The sequence below is a fragment of the Scomber japonicus genome, chromosome 19, assembly GCF_027409825.1.
Source record: "Scomber japonicus isolate fScoJap1 chromosome 19, fScoJap1.pri, whole genome shotgun sequence".
NCBI lineage: Eukaryota > Metazoa > Chordata > Actinopteri > Scombriformes > Scombridae > Scomber > Scomber japonicus.
The window spans coordinates 6,617,625-6,641,144 of record NC_070596.1 but is presented as its reverse complement, the minus strand read 5'-3'; the positions used below and the strand labels follow the sequence as shown (position 1 = coordinate 6,641,144).

The window sequence follows — 23,520 nt, the reverse complement described above, 5'->3', positions numbered from 1 at the left end:
AAGGTTGTGTAGGAAAAGAAATAAATAAATCACATTAAATTAAAAAAGCAACAGGTTTTATGGTGTGATTGGCAATATTTTTGACTGCAACACTTCTAATTAAGTTTGCAAGATGTTAATTAATTAATTAATTAATTCATTCATCTATCTACCAAACTACTTGTCCTAGTCAAAAGATCTTTATAAAAATACAGAATATGTTCTTCACCCAGGAATCAGCAGATCTACAAGTATCTAGGAAAATAGACTGATACCAATCTAAAAAAAAAGTAGAATGTTTTATTTAACCTGTGTATTATTTTGAGCAAAACAGCACTGATCTAGTTCATTTATAGATGAAAATGAACAAAATATTGACTACATCTGTCAAAATCACACAAACTATATGGATGGATAGACTGAACAGGTGTGAAAAAATATTTGATGAACTGTACACTTAATGTAGAATGATACTGTTAATTATTCAGTGAGACACTCACTGAATAATTAAACCCAGAGACTTCCTCTCAAAGATACACAGGAAGGGCATGGAGAATAGTGGTACGTCTGATGTGGATGTCATGTAATTCCTGTAATGATAAAAAATAGAAGTGTACTGTTGACTGTGAAGTTTATGAAACAAACCTTATCTCAAACAGGGTTACTACAGGATGACTGTGCCACCGCTCTTACACACACACAGACAGTTTCTGTGCCGAATGGCCCACTGGCACCAGCGTCAGATTTCCTGATGGGATTATATCGCACAGCTGTGGTGATCAGCTGAGAGAGGAGGTACCTGCTGGAAGAAGAGAAAAAAAAAGACAACAGCACAACACAACACACACCACAGCACGTAACAGTGATAGAGAAAAAACTGTTCCAGTTTGGAAACAAGAGGGCTAGTAGTTAAAGTAGTTTTAAAAATCTATAATTTTACTTAAGTATGTTTAGACTGAAGTATTTTAGGCTACTTAAAAAAGCAAAGGGATTGTACAGAAGCATTAACTAGCATGATACAATTATTCAATAATTCACAAACTATTGCAGCCTATGACAACCTGGCAGCCAGCTCTCATGGCAACATATAAACTAACAGAACATCAACGCACAGTAAAAGAAATGTCCATTAGAATGTCTCAGGTACAGGCACACAGTGGGCATGATGATGCCTTCGCGTGCACAGGGTAGCGTTGGACATGTGATTTTACTTGTACTAAAGCAGAATTTTATCAAAGTAGTGGTACTTTTACTTAAGTAGTATATTTCAGTAATGTTGGGCTACCATTAGCATCTTCATTTTGATTGCCATTAGTAGTTTTTACAACCACATTTCTAATACAAGTCTTAATGTTACTGCAAGACGTAATAATAATAATAATAATAATAATATTAATAAAAACCTTTTAAACATTTTAAATGGTTGGTACTCCAGTCCAGAAGGTGGCGATAAAGCTGCTGTGAAGTTTGTTAAACCCCCACAAAACCAACCGAAGTAAAGGGGTGCACTGTGATTGGGCATTGGTAAAGGAGCGCACTGTGATTGGGCGTTGGTTTGTATAAAGAAACATGGCGCCGAGCAAACAGGCACACCATGGATGTCATAGCAGAGTTCTCACAATGTATCCACGTGAAAATCAGACGGGGGAGAGCAGATGATGGAGGCTGAAGCAGAGCAACATGTTCGGATCATCTCAAGTGAAGTTAAACAGGTCTGTAGTGTCTTGTCATGTTTATGCCGCCGCCTGTTTTGTTTCCCATAGAGCTGTAAACTGCTAACTCCCTTTCTAGCCTGCAGTTCTCCGGTTCCTGTCCGGTGTTATATCGAAGTCTGTTCCCCCTTCTTCATAACCCTAACAAGTCGAACTCTGAGTTGTTTTAACCTTAACCCAAGCTTACTCCAACCAGCTAACCGTAACAATGACTTAACTCTAACAGCGGATGTGGTGCTAAGAGAAACACATTTTGTAAAAGGAGGAAATTATTCGAAGGGGGAACAGACTTCGACATAACACCGGTGAGCCGGGGCCTACATAACACCGCTTCTGCATAAATATGCTCGATATTTTGGGACAGAAGCTTTTTACAGTCTATGGACAGAAGGCACATTGAGCGCGAAACCAGAGCGCACGCGGTAGCAAGTCGTCCCATTGTGTTGAGATTATGTTAATGTCACGCTGCGTGTATGTTAGCGTCATCTTCATTAAGTGTACGTTGGGTCGTGGATAAGAAACAGGAAGGCGTCGAGCACCGCTTCTTCAGAGAAAACAAGTTGTGTACTTTTAATATCAGCACAAGAAAAAGCTTGTGGCACCGCCAAAAAACTTGATGCTTGAGCTCACTGTGCGGCGTATCACTCCGCCCTATCTAAACTAATGCAAAGACTACAAAGTACATAGTAGGAAGTAGTTCCCAACTTACACAATATAAGCGATATTTATCCAAACTGTACCAATACCAAAATAACTGAGAACCAACTCTTCACAAAACTAAATCTTATCTTACACTTGAGGTCTGGCTATGTAGAGGCTACTAAAACAATAGAGGACTACGGAAAACCAGAAGTCATTTAAGAAGCTGGAATCAGACTACTTTATTTCATCCTAATGTCTCAACTATTTATTTCATTGATGGTTAATAACCTGGTGTATAAAAATGTTTTCATTACCTCCAAACAAGCATTTTAAGTTTTTATCCTGTTTCATTCTCAGCTGCAGCATGCAGTCCTCAGGTGGACTGGGACCTGTGATCAGACCCTGACCAGGATGAAGTGATATCAATTCCTAACCTGGCTACCTTATCATCCTGGCTCAGTGATTCCCTCCATCTCCAAGCTCATGTAGGCTCAATGTTCTGGCAGAGTGGCTGGCATGCTATGAATTGGTGATTAGGTGAGTCCCCCCTTCACTTTGAAGCACTTTGGGTATCAACTACTACATAACTATAGGTAGTAGTGTATCCCTGAGGTCAGCTTTATAGATGACTATGAACTTATGTGTGGATTCAGGTGTCAGGTTATCTACTGCCTGCTGTAATTGATGAGCTCACCTGTCTTCCTGCCTGGAAGTGATGAAATAAAAGGCCGACTGAAGCCCCTCCCTGAGCAGTATGTTCACAAAGGGGGGTGCCGTGACAAAACCGGACTGAAGCGTTACCTGATCCAGGCAGCCAGTGGGTTAAATAGAGCTTTAATCAGTGAATATTTACCTGCTTACATTTTGCTCTGATTTGCTCCTGACAGATTGACCTGCTACCCCGTGGAGAAGATGCTCTGATGTCAGCAGACCATAAGCACCACGATGACATCCAATCACACGTCCGCATTGCTGATCAGGTCATAATGCAACACTAACTCACACCCTCATACTACATCATCATCACTGCTCTTTAAACTTGACTGACTAATCAGCTGTTTGTGGGTGTGTCACCCAATGGCTGCTGGGAAATGATGTAAACAAAAGGCCGAATTGTAGCACTCCCCTCAGCAGTGTGTTCTCAGAGACGGAGTGCTGTGACAAAGACTGACATAGCGTTTGGCTGATCCCAGAACAGCTGACTGAGGTCATATGACCCACAAACAGCTGACTGAGGTCCAGGGTTCCTGGAATTAAATTATTGAACTTAGTTCATATTTATAAAGAACATTGGTAACAATCTGTCTAAAATTAATGTTTGGGTTAATCCTGATACTCAATGAGGCTTTACTTTTTCAGGTTTGGATGAAGAACTGGTAAAGTCTATTCGGGGATACTGCAGAGGAGGGTCTGTCCGATGGTCTAACCTCGGATTCAGGAGGAGCAATATGGTTTTCATCCGGGTCGTGAACTGTGGACCAGCTCTATACCCTCTGCGTGATCCTTGAGGGTGCATGGGAGTTTGCCCAACCAGTCCACATGTGTTTTGTGGACTTGGAGAAGCATTCGACCATGTCCCTCGGGGAGTCCTGTGGGGGTTCTTCAGGAGTACGGGATATCAGACCCCTGATATGGGCCATCTGTTCCCTGTACAACTGGTGTCAGAGCTTGGTCCGCATTGCTGGTAATAAGTCGGAGTTGTTTCCAGTGAGGGTTGGACTCTGCCAGGGCTGCCCTTTGTCACTGATCCTGTTCATAATCATTATGGACAGGATTTCTAGGTGCAGCCAGGGTGTGGAGGGGGTCTGGTTTGGTGACCTCAGGATTGGGTCACTGCTTTTTGTAGATGTGGTCCTGTTGGCTTCATCAGACCGTGACCTCCAACTCTCACTGGATCTGTTCGCGGCCGGGATGAGAATCAGCACTTCCAAATCGGTGTCCATGGTCCTCAGCCAGAAAAGGGTGGAGTGCACGGGGTCGGGGATGAGATCCTGCCCCAAGTGGAGTTCAAGTACCTCGGGGTCTTGTTCGCAAGTGAGGGAAGGATGGAGCATGAGATCGACAGGCGGATCGGTGCAGCGTCTGCAGTAATGCGGACTCTGCACAGATCCATCGTGGTGAAGAGAGAGCTGAGCCGAAAGGCAAAGCACTCAATTTACCAGTCGATCTTCGTTCCTACCCTCACCTATGGTCATGAGCTTTGGGTAGTGACCAAAAGAACAAGATCGCGTGTACAAGCAGCCGAAATGAGCTTCCTCCGTAGGGTGGCTGGGCTCTCCTTAGATGGGGTGAGAAGCTCGGTCATCCGGAGGGAGCTCGGAGTAGACCTGCTGCTCTTCCACGTTGAGAGAAGCCAGATGAGGTGGCTCAGGCATCTAGTTAGGATGCCTCCCTAGTGAGGTGTTTAGGGCACGTCCCACCAGTAGGAGACCCCCGGGATGACCCAGGACATGCTGGAGAGACTGTCTCTCGGCTGGCCAGGGAACGCCTCGGGATCCCCCGGGAGGAGCTGGACAAAGTGGCTGGGGAGAGGGAAGTCTGGGCTTCCCTGCTTAGGCTGCTGCCCCACAATCTGACCCAGATAAGTGGATGAAGAGAGGAATGTTGTTTCCATCTGTTTTTATGTACAGTGACTGACTTGTGAAATACAAGAAAATAAAAACCAGTTAAATTCTTTAAACATGCTGGTTTTTTTGCTACTTCATACCTACAATCCACTAACATTAGAGGGGAAATATTGACAGCATTAGTTACACTTAAGATGATCAGTCACAATGGATGAAGTGCTTAAGATGCATACAATTCAGTATTTAATCTAATGTCATTGATAATATAGCAGGGACAAACTACTTGTTGCAATACTCTAAAGTATCAGTTTGATGTAGTTAATTAGTTTCACTATAGATTTTTTCATGCAGGACTTTTACATGAAATGGAATATTTTTATGTTGCTGTATTGGTGCTTTCACTGAAGTAAAGGATCTGAGGAATTCCACTTCTGTGTAAATGAGACAGTAATATTAAATTGGTGAACTATACTTTACACTTAAAGTTTGCATTATCAGTTCACTTATGTCTTAATTTAAGCAGACTACAAATATTTTACCAATATAGTACATATCTAACAGCAAACATTAATTACTGAAGACTCAATCTGCAACACTAATTTGCCTCTTCTTCCATGAGTGTTCTGTCCTAATGTAAGCAGAAAACACTTTAGGGATGTCAGAATGCTGCTGTTGGGTACAGATGGAACATGCTGGTTTCACAAATGCATATATAATTTGAATAACTTCTCACCATCTTTTAAATGCTTTGAATACACAGTTAGCAGCTCTCTGGTTGCCTTGGTAACCTTAATGTCACTGGATGTGTATATAGTCCTGTTCACACATACAGGTCCATACAGATGTCTTTCAGTCACTTGATTGACATTTATAATTCATTTAATTTAGCAAAGGCTTTAAATCCAAAGTGACGTACATCTGAGTTGATACAGCACAAGCAAGGATGTAGGCAAGAGAACAATTCAAGTAAGAGCCATAAAGCGAAGTTTGAGTCTGAATGATGTAGGTGCCTGCAGACTTAAAGTATTTTTTTTTTTTTAAAGACAAAGTGTGAAGGTGTTTAGTCTTTAGTTTGAGTGGGGCTGTTTGGTAACTCACTGCACCACAGGGGAACTACAGAAGAGTATGTCTAGCAACATAGGGTCTGTTGTAGTGGGGGTATCAGAGGAGAAAGGAGGAAGTCCTGGATGAGGGAGTTCAGGTAGGCGGGAGCTGTTTTGTAAGCAAGTGTCAGGATGTTCAATTTGATGCAGGCAGCAGATTCACAGATTTACTGTATCCTAACATTTAATAGCTTTACTGGGATAAAACATAAAAAATATCTAAAGAATTATGGCTCAATTTGTGACAGAGCATCTTGCATGGATCACTTAGTAGATTACAGTTCTTAGAAACAACATAAAGTCCATGTCCGACTACTAAAATCCTTTCTCTGATTAAAAGATGTAAAAATTTAGAGTATTGTTAAAATGTCTAAAATTGGATAGAAGTTAAATACCTGACAGAGCTTCTGCCGAGTACACACAGATGAGAAAATTGATATTAATCTAGTTTGAAGGTGGTATCAATCTTTTCATCTCACTCTCAAAGAAAGCAAATAAGCCTCCATGAGTTGAACTTTAAGTTAAAGACATTTTTTTATTCATCTTATTTGCATAAAAAACTGTATTCACATTATAAAATGTCCTATGCTGTACATAAGTTTAGCTCTGGATTCTCTACAGTGCAGGACACACAAACTACACAAATTCTAGTCGGAGTCATATACATGCCAAAACAAAAGAATTTAGCCATTTAAGACATCACCACTTTACATTGAAGAAAGAAAACACGTTCAGAGTTGTTCACAAACACGAGTTTACAAATGTTCAAACAGTACATTGCACTTACATTCAGTGGGAGTAATGGCTCTAGTTCAGATGAAGAACCTCACAAGTGGATTTTAGTTTTTTGTGTGTGACGTGATGCATTAACAATCACAATTCAAATTATGTAGGGTAACTGTTCAAAGTAGCTGTTATTAAATCCAATCCAATTATTCCTTCCTCCTGTTTTCCTCAAAGCCCTTGTGATGCAAAACTGAAGATGAAAGTTAAAAATGTGCTTTTTCAGGGAAGACTGCTAATAACATGATACACAGTGGAAAAGACTGAAAAGTCCTACTAGTGACCTCTAGAGGCTGTGATGAATACAACACCCCAAAATACTATAGTGCTGGGTAGAAACAACACAGTGATGAATTAGCTAATCTGTAAATAAGACATATGACAATAGGTCAGTAGTAGTAGTAATACAAGAAAAAGTCACATTTTTATATATGGTTTTATTCTCATAATAGTTTTTATTCTAATATAACTTTTGTCTTGTATTATGTCAACTTTATCCCAAAAAAATGTTTGGAGTCATGTGTTAAGTATGTCCTGAAGGGGGCGGTAGAGGACAGGTCATGAAATCATTAAAATCAATGGGTTTGTCTTCTGGTAAGCAGGCTTTTGAGTCAAATCTGCCTATTTTGGTATTTTCTAGATGTTAATATTTCTGGTTTTGATATATTTTGGCTATAAGTAGAAGATGTTGCCTAATGGTGATGCTAGACAGAAAGTCAGGAGGTCACATAAGTTACTAGCATCATCTTCCGGGGACCATGGCAACAATTTGACATTTAGCTGTTGCAGCACTAAAGGTCAATCACCCTGTGAACTAACACAATTCCATAGTAGTCTGGACAGTAGTTGTTGAGGTATCTCATTCTATGACAAAGTATTGAATACACTAACTGACAAATACCATTGTGCATCATCTACACTATGCGGGTGAAAATAGAAAGCCTGACAATCTGCTGAAAATGTCTAAAATGTAAAGTTTAGGCAAAGTTTTTAAACATCTTTTACTCATCTTGCATAAAGTTTATTTTCTACACACGCTGTTGAATGAATTCATAATCCTTTTTTTCTACAGAGAAATGTACGAGTTATAGGAGCTGGTTATGTGTATGCATCATAACACTGCAGATTAATTGCTTTGTCTACAAGGTGTCACACCACACAGGTAAGCAGAAACTCACCCAGCAAAAAACCTCTGCTGAGTGATGTTCAAAATGAAATACGTCTGGAGGTTTTTCAGACTTAAACATCTCACGTAGTGACACATACACATTCAAACATGGAGGCTTGACACAAGCATAGTGAGACACCTGAAAACTGAAAATGCCTGTGCATAGCCCAATATGTACATTTTAATTCTTCTTAATCATAGAAAATAACTGAAAGGTTAGGAGGAAATTACCTTATGTGTAAGATATAAAGGAAGCATAACGCAAAGATGCCTCATCTTAAAAACAACCGGGGAACAAAACAGAGTTCTGCAAGGGCTTAAAACTGAAACCAAAACCCGACCCAACGAAATCCAAACCCGTCCCATGCCTGAAACACAACGAAACCCAGACCCCTCCCATGCCTGACCCAATGAAATCCAAACCCGTATCATGCCTGACCCAACGAAACCCAAAAGGTACTGTTACATTTGAGACCTGTAACTAGCATTATATATCACTTTTTTTTTTTTAAACTCATCATTGACTAATGCATTGCAGTGACTTTGGACTTTCCTTATTCCAACTGGGCATTGTGATCTAACTCAAACCTAAACTCATTCCAAACCCGAAACTGTACGTAGCCAAACGTCCAGAACCAAAAAGGGTCGACTTGCAGAACTCAAGAACCAAATGACCAACCAGCAAAACAAAATAAAAATCAAGATGAAAAAGACAAACTGGATAGAATATAATAACATATACCACAAGACTACAAATTCTGATAACATGGAAAATCGTCTGATTAGACAAAAATACCGTAAATAAATAAAGACTAAAAGGGGATATTATTAATGTATCCCTAATCAATACATGTCATATAATAATTAAAAGTCCAGTGCTATGTGCTGCTTCAGACTCTCAGCCAGACACCATGCAGCAGAGTCCAGGGAAGCGTCTCTTCCTCTGTCTGATCAGCGGGTCAGGAGTCAGATTCAACAAGCTGCTGTCATCTGTAACAAACAAGACTCCACTTAAAGGTGGCCTTAAAATAACATCACAATATTGCAAGGTATATTTGCGATGAGGATATGAACATATTGATTTTCACAGAATGTGTTGAAGTAGCAGAGCTGGGACTCTTTGTTTTTCTTTAAGTTAACATTTGATGCAAACTGATCTGCTGTACTGCCCAAAGTTGGTCCAGCTTATCAAAATTTAAACTTCAACTCAATACAGACAGGTAAAACACAAAACATTACCTCACCGTGAACAAGAAACCTGATGCATCTCATGTCAGATCAGTTTAGTTTTCAAATGAAAGTGTAAGTGGCCTTTGTTGCGTGATTTTTTTCCAATAACATCAAACCTCTCAAACGCTACAGACTGCAGAGTGAGCCAGCACTAAAATGACTTTCACTACTTTGGATTTCTGCTTTAAATAATCATAATGTTAATATGTCAACATTGTGATCGGACACATTTTTATCACAGCGGTAATACCAGGTATCTTTAGGAGAATAACAGTTGTTTCATAATCATATTGGCCAAAGCCCAACCATGAAAGTATGATGAAAAACCAGAAGGTACAATATGACCAACATTTAATAATACATCATAGTTTATACTATTGTTTATACCCACTAGTAGGCTCAAAGTATAATATCTTCCCCGCAGTCAGCAATCACATATAAAACATTTAATAACTAATATCACTTCAGGCAGACAATGACATATGTAAGACTTTTGTAAATTTAACTTGACACTTTTTAATACCTTCAAAGGATTTTTCCTAATTGTGCAATGTTTCCATCACATAGTCCTGAGGTGCTGTCCCACTTCTGAATCAGCTTATGTTCCATTGGCTCAATGATTAACAACCAGATTGCTAAACTATTCCTTTAATATTATTTTAAACCTGATAAGGTATAATTACACTACTTTTCACAATAAAATAAACAATGATTAACATCTGAAAAAATAAACATCATTTAGTGCAGTACATTCTTTAATCAATATTCTTGAAAACACATTAAAAGATAAATGATCTATTACTGTTGAGGTCAGTAAAACTGAACACTAAGATAAAAAAGCAAAGTTCTGGTAAAGGCCTTGGAATCAATCACAAACATTACACACCTTGGTTTTTCAGTGGCAAAGGCATCGTGTCCCTGAGTTTGCTGAGTAGGTTTCGCATCTCTCGCATATCTCTGTGAGGGTAAAGAAACACTGTATCAGCAGATGGTTATCTGAAATTCAGATTCATTATTTAAATTCACAACAGTATAGCAAACATCCTTCAGAAACAGTGTAAGAAAGACTTTTAAAAAGCCGGTGCATTCAGTGTACCTCTCTATGTTTTCAATATCGTTTCCCACCAGCCACTGCTCATGAGGGAAGTCTATGGAAGAGGAGGATCGGTCCTCCAGGATGGGAATATCCGAGCTTTCATCCACCCTGAAGTCCACCTTTGGCTCCGAGTCTGTTCCTTTCAGGTCCGAACAGAGACAATAGCACTGAGCCATGGTCAACAAACAGGCCGCAAACACTAAATATATAATATATATATATAATAAAACTACAACAACCGTAAAGCAACGGATGATTTCTTTCTGATTTCTTTCTGTTCGTCATGTAGTTTTTCAAAAAATGTCCTCTGTTTTATGAATAATTCTGTGAACGAAAGGTCTTCAGTATAACTTGTCTTGTGAATGACTTTTTAAAAAAGATTAATACTTTGTGGCCCTGCAGGGACTGCTAGAAATGTTTATGAAACAATCAAATAATGAATACAAGTTTGAATTTCATCAGTCTGGTTTTTATGAATGTAACAGGAAACTGTCCCTTCTGTGCTGTTTTAATTTCATCTCTATAATTTCTTAATAACAACACAATGGAAATGGCTCCAAGCTCTTCCTGTACATATTGACCATAATAACAGCTCTCTGCTGCCCTCTGCTGTCTCTACAGTGTGTGGTTCAGCCTAACTAATCCACAATACTTTAGAACAGCAGGGAATTTATAGCTTCATTTTGATTGTGTGTTCAAAATGCAGTTTAAAGATGCTTTTCAAGTCAAACTAATGCATGTAGAAAACTAGTAGCTGAAATAGACTTAGAATGTGTTTTGTTTACCTGTTAAAAGCTTAACTGTATAGTTTAATGTATTATCAGATTTCCATACACACTGAATGCTTTTCATGTGTTCAATGCTAAGAGATTTGAATACATAATATATGAATGAGTGTCTTTAGGAATTCTGAAGAGTATATAAGAGGTTTAAAACAGGTTGTTTCAGGATGGATAACCACCTGGAATGTCCTGTGATACAGCCATGAAACTGACATGACAGTGTAACAATGAGCCAGTATTCACAATACCAGGACCCTGAAACTGCAGCAGCTTTCATTATTTAAGCCTGTACTTTTCCTACTGTGGTTAGTTAAAATATCTGCTTTTAAAAGGGACAATTTCAAAGATTTATTACTAAATATGTTTCTTCTTTCTTATTGACAGCCAGTTATTTCCAGTCATATGCATTATTAATGAAACAAGTGAGGATAGAGTTGGCTAGACCCATAGTCTTTATTGTATGTGATGCACAGGTGGTTAAATTGACACAGTCTGTGCCTGTTTGCTTCCCCGATTACTTTTAAATTTTGTTCATAAGATTTTGTTTACAATTTGATCCGTTTGAAGAAAGGAAGGACAGCAAGTTTCAATATATCAGTATTTTTTAAAAATCATGAAACTGTTTTTTACAATATAATGTGGCTATTTTACTGTATTTATATCATGTTTGTATCTTCTTAATAATTTCTTTAAATGTGGTGTGACATCATAACATTGTTATTGTGATGGTACTTTTTCGGTGAAGCTGCAGCACCCCCAGCAGGCACATGGATTTCAGCATCTCTGTTATGAACATCTCCAGGCAGCACTGCAGCTGGATGAAGAGCCGACAGATCTCAGGGTGGATCTCTCCGTCCTCTGGACTGCAGCATGAGGAGGAGGAGGAGGGGTTAGTGTGTGTGTGTGGGGGGGGGGGACAGCCACAAAGAGATACAATCAGAGAGGGCGAATGTGGTTTTCCACTAATTGGCATTTGTTGCATAAAGAGAAAATGACTTTGCACACACTTTAAACTTGATAGTGGAGCACATTGAACTCAATGCTTAATGTGAACTTCCAGCAGTAACTGTGAGTTTACTTCCACACCAGTATTTCCAGAGTTCAGTGTGAGCTCATTTGCAGAAACAGTGCAATCCTGCCGTTTTGCAGGCGTGCTTGAAGGTAGTAGGTTGGAGATTAAACACTACATATAAATCCTTACTGTAAAGACATGAATGTAAACCAACCAGTGGCTTCAAGCCTACAGTGCACTTCCTTTCAGCTTAAACCCTTTTAACCACACTTGCTGTTTTTTTATTTTGTATTATTCAAGTTTTTAGACTTTTCTGTCTTGTAATCACAAAATAATATCAATACTGTTGATGTTTTTGTTTTTGTTTTTGTATTTTTTTATTAACATTATTGTGTTAGTCATTATATGCTGGAACAATCAGATGTGCGTGTAATGCTGTCCCACCGTGCAAAGAGAATCGTGTTTGAAGAGGTTAAAGTGTGTGAAATATTTCATATGATTTCAGTTTATTGAGGAGGAAGAACGTGTATACATCTTACCCTGAAACAGACATGACGGCAAGGTCCTGGTGCGCAGCCCGGGCCATGGAGCATCCTTTGGCCCGCGTGTGCTGCATCTGAGCCCGCAGAGACGGACAGTCGGCGGAGATCTCCCCGACGCAGATCACCTGCTCTCGGTACAGCGCTACGAGCGTGTTGAATTCCTGGACAGTCTTGGAAAAAATCAAACCACCTTTGGTTAAGCCTGTTATATATGCACTTGACTTATTATAGAAAAAAAAAAACACACAAAAAAAAAACAGCAGAGCGTTGTCTCATTTGCGCCACTGTTGCACCTGCACATAAATCGCTTCTATCAAGTGAATACAATAACCTGTCCCTTGATGCCTCTTGTCAATCATCAGCACACATCATTTCATTATCCTCACCATCCTGCTGCAGTCCACGGCCCCCTCTGTGCTCTCACGGCGCTCCGGCTCCGTCTGAGCCCCTTTACTGATGGGAAAAATGCTCCCTGCGGATCTTGGGCGCTTTTTCCGCCCGTACGGTGCAGAACACATGCATGCACAGACACACAGAGAGAAAGAGACACCCCCTCCTCTTTCTGGTTGCGGCTGTGTCCTCTATATAAATAAAGGGGGAAAAAATGACCCCTCTCAAGATGCTGCAGGGTCAAAAGGTTTTGGTTAATGTTTTTAAAGCTCCAGCACAGGTGTCGCTATTCCCCGGAGAAGAACCGTGTAGCGGGCCGGACGGACCCCCAGCAGCTGCCTCTGCATCCCCGCCGAGAGGAGAGTCACCTTCAGCCCCTCCTGAAGGCCGACAGGGAGGAGGCTCCGCCGTCTTCCGCCGCGCACTCACGTGTATGGAGGATTCAGAGAGCCAACAGCAAAACAAGTCGTCACCCTCCGACTCACCATTAACCCTTTAGAATCAACACACAGCGGTCCAGAAACTCAATGATTATATGCTATATTGGATTATAAAACAGAATGAAGCGCCTTTAATAAATTAAACACACTGTATCACAGCCTGCTGACATCATTAATATATTAACATTCAATTTGAAGACCTGGATTTAAAGGACTATTGCCAGACTTTTTTTTTTAAATCTTTAATTATTCAGAGGAATTTCACTGAGAGCCATACTGTCTTTTTCAGGAAAGCACCGATCACATCAACACAGTCACACATTCACACTTGGAAGCTGCCCAGTCCAACCACAGTCTGATCTGCTGGCAAACAAGCAGCCCCACTGGTGTAGTTGGAGTTCAGGGTCTTGCTCAATGGCTCCTCAGTGGTGGTCGTGACAGAGGGGAAAGCACTGCGTCTTTGCTTTCCCCATCCAGATTTATCCAGATCTGGATTGAACCAGCAACCAGTCACAATCTTACTTCTCTAACCTTTAGGCCACCACTCCCTAACTTCGGCTAATGTGATTGGGAATGTTCTTTTAAACATTTATTTAAAGCTGCGTCATCTTTTTTGGCTACATGAACTTCACTACACAACCCTAAAATACTGTCAAACAATTCACAGTTTCCACATGGAGTACACACAGTTGGTAATATTATCATATTCACCTATTTTTACCCCTGGTTTGGTCTCCACCAACTCCTGAGAATAATCTGTGGCTCTTAGCTTCTGATGATTGAACTCACAGCAAACAAAACCATTTACAAAGATTACAAAAAACAAACAAGTATTTATTTTCTAAAATAATACAGCTTGAAAAGATAAAGATTTGTTTTTATTTATTTCAGTTTAATGTATAATGCTAAATCTGACCACATAGATTCAAATTAAAGGAAGCACAACTCAAATTAAAGACTATTTTCTATAACAGTCTATTTTTAGTAAGACAAACTCTAAACAATATAGATACTAAGAGTTTAATCAGACTTTTGCAAGTCATTTTCCTTCCAAAAAAACCCCCAAATAGTGTTCATTGAAAATGGTTAAATGTTCTAGAGAACTAAAACTTAAAGTTGTTCTAGTGCAGTTCACATTATTGTAGACAGAAGGCACAGAATAAGCAAAGGCACCATATTGAAATGGGTATTTTCCCCATTTGTGAATCTGATTTTCTGTCAGTTCCTTGTGTTTCTGTTTCTATCAATCTCTCAATCAATTCTATTATTTACATCAATCTACTTGTTACTGTCAAGAAGCAGTGTATCTCAATTGTTTTAAATCTTACATCAACATCAACTAAGTTTTACTTAACAAAACAAAGACCAAACTTTCTCCAATGACACTGGACAAACAATATAAGGAGTTACAAGTGACTTGAATTTAAAACGTTTGTACTGTATGCATTATTTAGTGATTCTTCTTTGTTTTTTTCTGTAAAGTGCCTGTTTGATTCCTAAAATCAGCCTGTGCAATATTAAAGAAATAGTTTTGTGTACTCTTATTTGGTTTCTTTATGAGACTGAGATGTGAAGATTAAGATATTAATCTCATGTCTATGTGTTAAGTTCAGAGCTGGAGTCGGGATGTGTTAGTTTAGCTTAGCATAAAGACTGGAAGCGTGGAGAAACAGGAAGCTCTGTTCAAATTACCATTAGATTTTTTAAACTAGTTTGTAGTCATTTGATCCAAATTGTTGACTTTCCCAACCATCCATGCAAACTGGAAGCTTGCAATTGTTTAGATTTACTTCTCATACTCATTTTTATAAGATTCCTGCTACTCGCTTCCACTCATGTCTTTACCAACTCCACCAATTTTTGTGATACTTTAACACCTAACAGTGAAACCCTCTTTTCAGAAAAAGAAGGATATAAACCTGCACTGCAAACTCTTGAACTCTCCTCTGTCTCAACAGTAGAAGTAGTACATGAGGAAACAGAGGAACAGGAAAGCCAGGATCCAGTTGACTGAGTGGATGTAGACGATGACCAGTCCGATGTCGAAGAGCCAGCCGCGCATGTCGGTGAGGTCCAAAGCATCCAGCGTGAAGCCTGTATGGGCAAAGTGCCAGCGTCTCTGTGCCGTCCCTGCTTGTCTCTGATATCCTGAAGTTAAACAGATAAAATTACAATCTGTATTCAAAGTGATTAAACTAAATGTATCCTTAAAGTCCGTTTAAAGTAAGAATAAATATGTGTTCTGAGTTTGACATACCACAGAAAAGTGTGTTGTTAACAACCCTGCTAAATTTGAATGATTAAAAAAATATATAATATAACTCAGCGGCTAGCTCGCTCGGCAGCTAACTCGGCAGCTAACTCAGCTAACTGTAGACTGTAGTAGTAGTAGTAGTAGTGTTCTATTTAATGTGTTTAGAAGAAAATGTCTGAATTCACTTTACACAGTCTTTAAGCTGGTGTGCATTTCTGTAGAGTACTTTATTTGAAAAATTAAATGTTCCTCCCAACACGTCATTAAATCTATTATTGACTTTTGAAAATTCATGATTTTATAATCACTGACTCCTAAAAAAAATACCTGTTACAAGAGCAAAACTTTAAAGATTTAAAAGGAATAATAAGTGTTAAAAGACTTCCATAATATTCTTCTTCTTTTTTTTTTTTTTAAAGGACATTAATATTAATTTCTGCTTATTCCATTAAATAATTTCATTTTAATATTGGCAACCCTGAATGTCCAAGGTTTATGAGACTGTAACTTTAAATACAAATACATCAAAAGAGCCATAAATATGTCCTTTTTATTCTTATTGTTATGTTGTATTGCTATATTCTTATTACTAGTTGGGTGGAATAACCACCATATTTCATACCATAGAAGTTCACTATGAAATAATCTTTATCTTACAAGATTTGTATCACTGCTGTTTCACTGTTTGTAGGACTGAACAGTCCATTGCTGCAAATATATTGCCTAGTTTATTACTGCCACTAAACTGTGTGTGTCTGTCTTGCTACCTTGGTCAATACGGTCATAACAGCAGCAGGTAAGAGGTTAAATGAGTTCAGTCATTCACAGAGAGATATGGGAACAGTACAGTGGAAATAATCATATTTTTCTGCTAACCCTTACTTATATCTGCCATGCAGGTAGTTCTGGTTTTATTTGTTTATTTGGAGTTTGCTCATAGAATTAAATATTACATTTAATCCACAGACTTTCCTGTTGGAAGATAACACCGACCTACTTACTGGACACCAAAAAAAAACCCAGACTACATGACACAGTTTCTCACCCCAGAAGGTACGGAAACGTTTGCGACAGCTGGGCAGAGGCCATTTGACACACGAAGCGTTCTGGAAGTGTTGCTTGCGGGCATAATAGACTTTTGGGAAGAAGGTCTTTGCTGTCTGGTTGAGCTCTGAAAAGAGAAATAGGAGAAGTACCTACAGTTACTAGATGAATCTGATTGTTGAAGATAGTAGCTGTTATTCCTAGTTACTGCACTGTGGGGACATCAAATGTAGGACTGTCCACAGAGGCACCAGGATACACAATTTAGGACATATTTTTATCTTCACACCTGTGATAAATGAGTATATTTAGAACTCCTGTCCAGAATATGTGGATTTGCAGGCATTCCCATAGGCAGTGCATGAATGTGCCTTTCACTCCACATTTAACACATACATCTGGGTTATTGGGATCAAATGTATTCAACAAGTAAGGTGTTACATAAGTCCTCATTAACCACTTGTATTGGATCAATTTGAGATGAGAATTAATGGATTGTGTCTGAGCTTTCAAACAGGCTTTCCGCCAGTCCTCAAAAGATATTACACTATTCAAGTCCTCAGACCACGCAAGCCTTTTATTGGAACTGTCTATAATTGTACCATAAAAACGAGAGTTCACCCCCCTTTCTTCAAGTGAGGCGAGGGTGGGTAAGGTTAGGGATTTTTGTGTCTTAAATATAAAACTTCTAAGGCCCTTATCATTTAACAGTATTACTTGAGCTTGAATCGTGGGGGAAAGCTCACCTTTGTGGAAGTTGGTGTGTGAGATGAGTGTGCGACAGAGGGGGCAGGGTGTGTTCGTCGGTCGGTTCCTGGCGAGTGTGCGGAGACAAGGCTCGCAGAAAACATGACTGCAGGGCTGACAGCTGTGCGGGCTGAAGTAGACGTCGAGACACACAGCGCAGGTGAGGCCTTCTCTGTCCTCTTCCTCACTGTCCAACAGTAAACCGCTCGCACTCCCGGCCTGGACGCAAAACCATGTGCACGTTCGTCTTTACTCAGAAAACTCAAAAGGCAATTATCAGGACGGTGTCTTTGTAATTGGGGGTCATTTGGAGTTACACACAGATAATGCTAAGGCTGTCCCCTACATGCACCCACCATATCAGTGTGAACTCTGGTCTCTTACCTGCTCCTGCTCCAGTTGACTGTGCAGCCATCGCTCCCTCCTCCTCTGTTTCCTCCGGAGACTCTTCAGACGGTTCTTCTCCCTCTTGCTCACTCTGTTTGAGGCTGGGGAGGCCATAGAGGCTTCAGGCTGAGGAAAGCATCACAAACATGCAAACTTCAGCACAGCTGTTCAGTCATTTTTATTCTAATTTTTCAATATATATTTGAGTTTCTTCTTTTTATTTTATTTATTAAGATTTTATACTGCTCTTAGGTAGGCCACAATAATTACATTATCGACTTATCATACAATAACATAACGTGCCCCCCTTGCATTATTATGCTATCATCATTATATCAGTGGTATAAAATGATCTTCAAAATGACAATAATATCATTTATCGCGATTATTTCTGAGACAATATATCGTCCAACAAATGCAGTTATCGTGACGGGTCTACTCTTGGGTGCAACTGTGCAATTGTGTATGCCGCAAAAAAGGGCCACTTTGATTTGTCATCTGTTTTGTGTAACAAGCCTATTATTTTATTTTATTTTAGTTATTTTTTTAGGAAGATCCAATAAATAAAAATATATATTTCACTCATGTTGCGAAGTGAATCTTGTCTCATGATCAATTCGGTTAGTAAACAAAAGTCACATTAAAAATATGGCATTTGGTCAGTAGCAGCTCTTCTGCTCGGTTTCCCTGATGATTAATGCTTTACTTCAGAGGGGCCTATACATTTTTATGCAGCAGGCACAGTTGTTTTTCTTTGCTTCAGGCGAGATGGAAATATCTGCATCATAGGAAAAGCAGAATGTGCTGGATTGTGGGTGTGAACCTGTTGGTTTTCTCTCAGTTTCTGTAAACTCTTACAGGAGCTGCAAATTGGCTGTTACAATATGTTATGTGAAATCTACTTTAAAAGAGGAAAGAATATTTGGAATAATATTACTGTAGTGTAAAAACATAATGTATTACACTCATCATTGGCTACACTCCTAATTAATGCAGACATTTTAAAATTCACTGTAAAGAACAGCAACCTACTAGGCCTGTCACCATAATTACTTTTGTGTGGCAATATTGAGGTCAAAAAATCATCAAGGTAATTGATGAATGTCATGTTGATAATTAGATTATTAACTGACTAGTCGATAACATAATTATTGTGACAGGCTTACAACCTACCACCACTTCCTCTTCCTGCTCCGATGCACTGTCAGAGATGGCTCTTCCTCTGAGGAACAGGGCTGAATCAGAAACCTCTTCATGGACAGGTGTAGGCTCTGCAGAAGGCTCATCATCCTCCACAGTTTGCAGCAGCTGTTGATCCAGAGGTGTCAGTCTCCCTCCAGAAACAGAAGAACGGCAGGCGACAGCATTGGATGAAGCACCATCTGTGTCTAACGGCTGACTTGTGGGATGTGAGACAGGCGCCCGTGTAAACTCATCTGTCCCTGCTCTCTTCATCACAGCCGCAGACCTGTAAGAACGTCCCGCAGGGCAAAAACAAGAAGACCTGATGGCAGAATCATCCTCCAAACTGCGGCGTCTCCTATGGGAGATGCAGTAAAGAGGACTGAAAGAAAAGGACTGGCTGCTTTCACTGTCGGTCAGTGAAGACGAGGCCTCTGCAGGGTGAATGTGGGACATGACGGCAGCACAGTTAAGCTGTAAACTGTCCAGTGCAGTTCTGCTAAATTCAGGCCTCTCCTCTTTATTCTGAGAGCCGTCAGTCAGCAAACCACCGTGTCCCCTCTCAGGTCTCGTCCTCCTCGGTTGGACAATAAAAAAGCAATGTTTGTGGTCGCGTTCCACACGACTTTTGTTGAGGTGGATGGTGGCGTCCAGCCCACAGGGACATTCACTGCGGTTGATGAAGTTGAAGCCGCCCAAACGAGCTCCACAGTTCTGGCACTTCAGTTTTCCTACAGTCCACTGTGCCTGAACAAACAGAATACTATCATGAAATCTATTGTCTGTCACAAAATAAGTAGGTTTGAAACAAATGATTACTTCAATTATCAATAAATAACCATTTTTCTATTTCATATTTTGTCTATAAAATGTCAATGCTCCTCACATTTTGTAGCATATCTTCACATACAGTATAAGAAGTTCAAAGCTGCAAATGTCAAACTATATAACAATCTATCCAAATCTACATAAGAAAAAGAAATCTTACTTTCTTCAGTGTCCACTGTTACTAGAGTCCACTATCATTTAACACTGCACACACTGTATTCCTACGCTGACACACTTACTGTACCTGTTGAACTGAGGTCAGTATCCACTCTGGCAACGTGTCCACATTCACGTGCCAAATGCTGCAGACAGCAGCTGCGCTTTCATCCGTGGCCTCTACCTGCCCCGATATAAAATACACACAATCAGCCGAAACAGTTCCCACAGACCCAGTTTCTCTGGCACTGATAGCCATCCATATTGTTTTATGACTGAAACACAAGCTGTTATCTTTGAGTTATCCAACACAGATGTCCTTTTATGACTTTGTAGACTCTTAGGTATAATCAGGGCTGAAACTCATTATTGTTTTAATTGTCAAGTAATCTCTTATTTTTGTTTTTGCACTGATTGATTAATCTTTTAGTCTAAATTGTCAGATAATAGTGAAAGACACCCATCAAAATGAGGTAATCTTCAAATGTCTTATTTTGTTCAAACAGTCCAAAACCAAAAGGATATATACACACACACACACATACACATACACAAACACACACACACACACACACACACACATACATACATACATGCATACATACACACACACACACACACACACACACACACACACACACACACACACACACACACACACACACACACACACACACACTGGTGGCATCAGCCATCTTTTATGGGGTGGTCTGCTGGGGTAGCATCATCTCAGCTGCAGACAGGAAGAGACTGGATAAACTGATAGAGTACCAGGTCTGACCTGGGATGCCCTCTTGACCTGGTGGAGGTGGTGGGAGAAAGGAGAATGATGGCCAAGCTGTCTCTGACTGGACTGGAGCACTCCTTCAGTGCCAAACTCCTTCACCCAAAGTGTGTGAAAGAGCGATGTTGCAGTTCCTTTCTCCCCGCAGCTGTCAGACTGTCCAACCAGCACTGCTCCCAATAAACCTCACCCCCCCCCCCCCCCCCCCCCCTCGACCTGGACAATTTCACAACTGCACTTTTTAATGTACATGACATGCAATATGAGGTTTTTTTTTGGTACACTATTACTTCAGTTCAACTGTGGATACGTACATTTATTTTTTTTACTTTAAAACCTGTGCAATAACAATATCACACTCAGGTATATAATTTAACACCAATATAACATTTGTACATAATGTTTTTGGTAGGTTTAGTCTATTGTCTTTTTGTTACTTGTGTACTTACTGATTATTTATTGTGCTTTATTCTTACTATTGATGCTCTTTCTGGGTTTTTTTTTCTATGGACTTGCTGCTGCATTTCCTCTCTGTGGGACTAATAAAGGAATATCTTATCTACAGAATTTCCTCCCACCTTTGCCAAACACTGTCCATCTATTACACCCTTTCGACACCTCCTGCAGCGCAGCATGCTCCTCTTTCTTCAGGCTCTCGAAAATGGATGTTTTTAGTCCAGCTCTGTTGATGACGATGAGAAACACAGTTGATAAATGCAACTGAAAACACACCTGCACTAGTATACCTTCTATGCAGTCTTCTTTAATAGTCGCAGGTCAGGTTTAGTTGGAATCCTGTCAGGGGGAACTTGATTTTTACCAGAAAAGCAGGTTCTGGCTCAAGTGTTAACTAACCTCTGAAATGAGTTATAATGAGGTATATGAAGACACTGCAGTGAGCCACTTATTAACAGCCTGACACTGTTTCCTGCAGGGCTGCATTAAAACTAGTATAGCTAATTTCAGAATAATCCTCTTTATGAATTTGTTTGGACTAGACAATGAAATAATCTGATTTGTTTTAAATGAATACAGCTGCTTAATTTAGAGTTGGTCACTAATGAAGACCATTTATGATACTAGTAATCTTGATATTGTTGCCAAAAAAGCACACTATTGTCTAAAACATGTCTTTCTCTTTTTCTTTATTGGAGCTTAAAAACATGAAAAACAAACCAAAACCAACAGTAAAGAAACATGTGTGTGATATTTCATATGTATCTATTGACCCTGAACTGTAAGGTTATGACTACATGAGTAATAGCAAATATTCAGTTGTTGCTTCAGTAACAGGTAGAGAGGATTTCTCTGCATTGGTGCTTTGACATAATGCTGTTATTATTGCTGGTGTTTCAGTAGACACTGTTACATCTCTCACAGTCGGATGGCAGATTAAAAACAATGTCATGCTGCTAGCTCAGCTCTGTTAATAACAACAACAGGCTCCTTCGTGCCGTTTTCATCGGTAAATAACATTGTTCATATAATGCCAGTGATAAAATTAACCAATTTGAGTTAAACTCGCCTACCTGATAGCAGGGAAGGTTTTTGCGTGGCGGTAACGAACAAACAACAAGAAGAAAGTTAGACAGCCTTTTCTATTTAAAGCAGGCCGTGACGTCACGGCGGCTAGGACACTACGGTAAGTCCAATAGACCAAAATACCCTACCCGATTTCGTGATCTCAAAATAGAAAAGAAAATAAATAAAAGGGAGACGAAAATAGGTCATTAAAGTAATTTAAATGCGTAAAACTTGCTTCCTTACAGGGAGTATAACCAGTGATGGGGGGGGGGGAGTACCAAATAAGCCCATGCCAGACTTTAATTTTTTTTCATAAAATATATATATATTTTATACTTTTACTACTATTTTATACTAAATTTATACGTTTTCAAATGAGAGATACACTTTGCTTTATAAGAAATTATCTCCCTTATAAATCATGTCAGTATCCACGAAAAACACCTGAACTTAATGGGTACACTTATCCCAACAGTTAAAAACATTCATTAGAAAATTAGAAATGTAATGAGAAAGTAATCAAATATAATAAGTTACATTACTCTGATTAAGTAATTGAAATAGTTACATTACTTATTACATTTTGAATAGGGTAACTAGTAATCCTATTACATTTCCAAAGTAACCTTCCCAACCCTGCACATAGCAACAATGTTAAAGACCCTTTGCAATGTTAAAGACCCTTTCAGTGTGTGTTTAGGACAATAAAAGAAATGGATGACGGACAGAACATTTCTATAATTGACATTATTTAAAAAGACAACTGTATTTTGTTATGTTACATGTATGTGTATGAGTGTATGTATAGATGTAGGTATATATATAAATATGTAAATATATAGGCTATATATTTCCCTTCTTTTCTCCTTTTTACTTTCTTTATTTTGTTGTAATGTTATGTATTGTTGTGCAATTTTATGCATATGGTTGGACCCCAGGAAGAAGGCAAGCAAGGCTACAGCTAGTGTGGCTCCCAATAAACTAAATCAATTCTGTTTTCATTGCACTGGCAATGCAAGGTGAGCAATTTGGCAATATTTTATATTGGAAAGGTCGACCAGTAAAAAGGCGATGTGAACAGTGTGCTTTAGTTTAGCAGGGTGGCACAAGTGTTGCCAATTTCATCACCAGCAGTCTTATAAAGCATTTGAAAATGCATCACGCGAAC

The 23,520-nt window shown here is 39.3% G+C and overlaps 3 protein-coding genes across 3 annotated transcripts in view; 1 reads left to right on the top strand and 2 right to left on the bottom strand.

Moving 5' to 3' along the window:
- c7b (complement component 7b) overlaps window positions 1–23,520 on the top strand; it is a 309,407-nt gene that overhangs the window by 43,070 nt on the left and 242,817 nt on the right. The gene's annotated exons all lie outside the window — the stretch shown is intronic.
- LOC128380030 (regulator of G-protein signaling 7-binding protein B-like) lies at window positions 8,853–13,134 on the bottom strand. Its single transcript, XM_053339697.1, has 6 exons — window positions 13,003–13,134; window positions 12,614–12,786; window positions 11,795–11,925; window positions 10,281–10,413; window positions 10,071–10,141; window positions 8,853–8,944 (listed from the first exon to the last, which is right to left on the bottom strand). Exons 1-6 carry the CDS (start codon window positions 13,132–13,134, stop codon window positions 8,853–8,855), a joined length of 732 nt encoding a protein of 243 aa, XP_053195672.1.
- On the bottom strand, window positions 13,947–22,428 carry rnf180b (ring finger protein 180b). The gene is made up of 8 exons (XM_053339704.1): window positions 22,358–22,428; window positions 21,407–21,510; window positions 20,133–20,228; window positions 19,052–19,807; window positions 17,876–18,004; window positions 17,491–17,710; window positions 16,746–16,871; window positions 13,947–15,594 (listed from the first exon to the last, which is right to left on the bottom strand). The coding sequence occupies exons 2-8, from the start codon at window positions 21,461–21,463 to the stop codon at window positions 15,398–15,400; spliced, it is 1,581 nt and encodes a 526-aa protein (XP_053195679.1). The 5' UTR covers window positions 21,464–21,510; window positions 22,358–22,428; the 3' UTR covers window positions 13,947–15,397.